The sequence below is a fragment of the Trichinella spiralis genome, assembly GCF_000181795.1.
Source record: "Trichinella spiralis strain ISS 195 chromosome Unknown Scfld2, whole genome shotgun sequence".
Taxonomy (NCBI): domain Eukaryota; kingdom Metazoa; phylum Nematoda; class Enoplea; order Trichinellida; family Trichinellidae; genus Trichinella; species Trichinella spiralis.
Window position 1 is genome coordinate 1,178,985 of NW_003526941.1, and position 3,741 is coordinate 1,182,725.

Here is a 3,741-nt window from a genome sequence, read left to right on the forward strand (position 1 = left end):
AGAATGAAATTTGCATATAAACGCGACCAATGAAATGCGACCTATTGCCAGCCGGTGTACCAATGAAATTTGCCTTTGATGACAGCGAATAAAACGCGTAATAGTTGCAGCCAATGAGACAATGAAATTTCCAGTTGATGAGGGCGAATAGAAAGCATCATAGTGACAGCCAATGGGACACTGGACGATTTAATTCGCATATTATAAAGTAGGCATAGTTAGCTACTTCTTGAAAATCGTACAGTTGTGTATACTTATACAAGTTTACACGTGTATCATTTGTGATTCGTTCCATAAACTGATTGACACCTCACGTACTCATAAAGGCGGAAAGGAGCTGAAATTGACTTCCACCGTATGTCCTCTTCATTAGCTACCAGGATACGTTTGTTATCACAGATTATATGGATTTCAGAAAATATTTTCCAACTGCTGAATTCTTAGACGAAGTCGTTTAGAAAGCTATTAGGCTTGTTGACGTTGTCGAGACGCTGATGCTCTTCCAGGAGTGTGAAGTGCTAAATGATGTGATCACCACAATGTGTAGTGGTGACGCCCAACTACTCCTGCACAATCAAGTGATACGTATTTGTAGCAGAATGTGCATTTTCTTGCGTGCTAGTTCCAGTCATTCCAGTGGTAGTCATGAGGGACCTGAAAAATAGCGCGTCCATGAGCTAATATGTGGAGTAGTATGGAGTGGGACATCAGTTCGTTGGTTACAAACAAAACGCAAGGGACAAAACGTAAAATTTTCTAGAATAAAATTACTTTATCAACTCAGTTAAAGTTAAATATCCATACCCTAATTAACTTTCATCAGTACAGATGACGATAAATTTCTCACCTTCCATCTTTTAATCAAAATTTCAGAATATAAGTGAGCATAAGTGTTTTCCATACATGTCTTTGTTCCTCTGTCCAAAATAGTCAGACATGTTGAATACTTCGAGCTAAGTAAAGGTAAAGGTGATGAATTAAATCTGTGAAGTATTAAGCAGCAACAGGTTAATGTAAAGTATACGTACTGAATCTTCAGATCTGTTATTTATCTTCAGAGCTGTAATTACTGTGCTGTAGCCTTTCCTTGATATGTTTGCCTACAATTTCCAAATTTTAGATCGAGCAGACTTTCTTTTCATACTTACGTGTTGTCTTTATTCTTTCCAGCATTTCAAACCTTCAACCGTTTCCAATACTTCAAAACTGGAAAAATAACTATGGAATAAGAATTAAATAACAAGCGTACGTTTATAGTATTTGAAAAAGAAACTCAGTTAATGGAAAATTTACATACCATTTTGCATTTTCGGTGGAATATGCTTCGTTCTTTTTTTTGAAAGTTCTATATTAATGTAAATTTCAATACGAGTGAAGCGAAACAAACTTTTTACTTACATGTCCTTTATCATCCGTCAAAATTACGCGACCGTTTTCAATCACGGAAAAGAAATCCAGATTTAGGAATTTAAAACACATTGTTTGAATATTAAAATCAGATGCACTGTCGTTCGTCTTCAATCACTTTTTATAATATGGCTATTTCACTTTTACATGGTGGTATTTATGAAAAGGATATAATACACAGTATTGTTTATAAAAATAACATTGTATTGCTTACATGCTTTCTATGTTCACTTGATTTTAAGTATGTGGAAATGGTGATCGGCTCTCTTTTGAAGTTATCAAAAAACGATGTTGCAGTAATGCCTGTATTGGTACATTTTCATATAAAATATCAAATCTAACATTAATTAGAAATTGTACTTGTTGATATAGATCACACGTGTACGCAGTATTCAAGTCATGTGAATTCTGAAACGAAAATATATTATGTAGTCTGTTGCTACGGTCCAGAGCTAAATACGTACTTGTCTGCACCATCTATAATAGCAAAAGTAATATATGGCTAAGAACATTTTCATGTTAGTATAATTAGAGGGGTAAAACCAATTAGTTGGTTTTTCGTGTATTTGTTAAGTCATGCAATGGTAGTCATGCAACATCAAAATGCATTATCGAATAACATACCTCTTCATTATATATAATATTCAAGAGTGAAATTGTAATTCAGGACGTTCCGTTACGGCGACGAACGAAATAACTAACCAAGAAAACTCGTGATACACTAAATAAGAATAAATTATATGGCCGTGGGGTGAAATTTTAAAAGGTTGTGAATGTATATAATATTGCCCTTGGTAGAACAAACTAATTTTCATTTAGTAATAACCCTATAGCATAAACCTATTTCAAAATGTTTATTAGTTTTACTGCTATGATGAAGGATAATTTGCTTACATTCATATAATTGTATGCAAAATGCAATTTGAGGGTAACATAACCTAATTGCTTTCAGAAGCTGCTAAACAAAAGAAATTTAAAAAACCAAATACAATGCGTAATACTTCATATTGCCATATAAAAAACTGACTGATAAGAAGTATCTTTAAGGGAAAGCAAGTAAAGGAAAGTTTCCAACACTGCTACGACTTAATGTGTTTGTTGTACCTTAATTTCGAATGAATACGTTTATAATTTCATTACCCTAATAATAACGTTCGAATCAGATTGTTGGAAAATACTAGTACTGGAGAAGTGCATTTCAAAGAATCGAAAAATATTACACAGATGCGTGCAGTTTTTGCGAATACTATATACTGAAGTAAAAACTATATCCTATACTGAATACAGTAGTGGCTACAGACATATACAGAAATTCTACATTTTTAGAAAAATCTTTCACCAAACATAACAGTGATCAATCAGAGAGCAATGAATACCTGTTCACACAGTCGTTGCCTTCATATTATTCATTAACGTGCAGTAGAAATGGCATGTATTGTAATTTGCAGATAAAACAGATAAGTATTAGAAAGAAATTTGGTAAATATTCATATTGTATTACATTCTGAGCTATCATCGAAGATTCAGCAAGACAAACGAAATGCATCACTTCGTGGATAAGAAATAGGTTGAGGTGTTGCATACAAACAACGTGAGTATAATTATTAAAAAGCAACTTACTTTTAATTATGCATGACGTTGAAGAGTTGAAAAGAATGGGCTTTATGAAGAAAGTTCTTCACACTGATAAAATGAATGATGATATAAATAACATTCCATTCATAGGCGATACTGAGCAGCAGACTCGAGATCTTTACTTGACTAATATTCTTTCTCATAATAAACGATATGACCATAACGATGACATTTGGTAATGTGGGCCACGTTCAACCTCAAGGTAATAGAGTAATGTTACATTGCCTTTGGTAGACTGTGCTAACTTTTACACAGGAGGAAATTAATCACACACACAGAGAAATGTATTACTAAATGATAAAAAATAATATGTTCAAATCGAAATTTGCTACTATCACAACCAGATGAATTGCAACATGAAATGTTACATTGTGAGTTCGTATTCCATTTGTAAATAACATCAGTTATTATTTACATTTCAATACTGAAACAATTTACAGCAAAATAAAATGATATGAAAACGTAGGAAACCTGGAATGAAAAAAAAATAGCAGGCGAAAAGAGATGTAAAACAATAAGCCAATATAAAGAATGTTTCATGTGGTGTATTCGTTGCTTCAAACAAATAGCTGACATTTAAAGAAAGTTACTGATAAAACACTTTCCTACGTATTAAAAAAGGCAGATGGCAACTTTCGATTCCATTTATTCGACACGTACGGGTTTGAATTGCCGAAAACCTTTCAGAACCTCTAGTTT

At 33.1% G+C, this 3,741-nt stretch overlaps 1 protein-coding gene across 1 annotated transcript; it reads right to left on the reverse strand.

Annotated features, from left to right (window-relative positions):
- Positions 1-1,644: 1,644 nt before the first annotated feature.
- Tsp_02748 (ankyrin repeat-containing domain protein) lies at positions 1,645-1,925 on the reverse strand. The gene is made up of 2 exons (XM_003379028.1): positions 1,872-1,925; positions 1,645-1,815 (listed from the first exon to the last, which is right to left on the reverse strand). Exons 1-2 carry the CDS (start codon positions 1,923-1,925, stop codon positions 1,645-1,647), a joined length of 225 nt encoding a protein of 74 aa, XP_003379076.1.
- Positions 1,926-3,741: the final 1,816 nt, after the last annotated feature.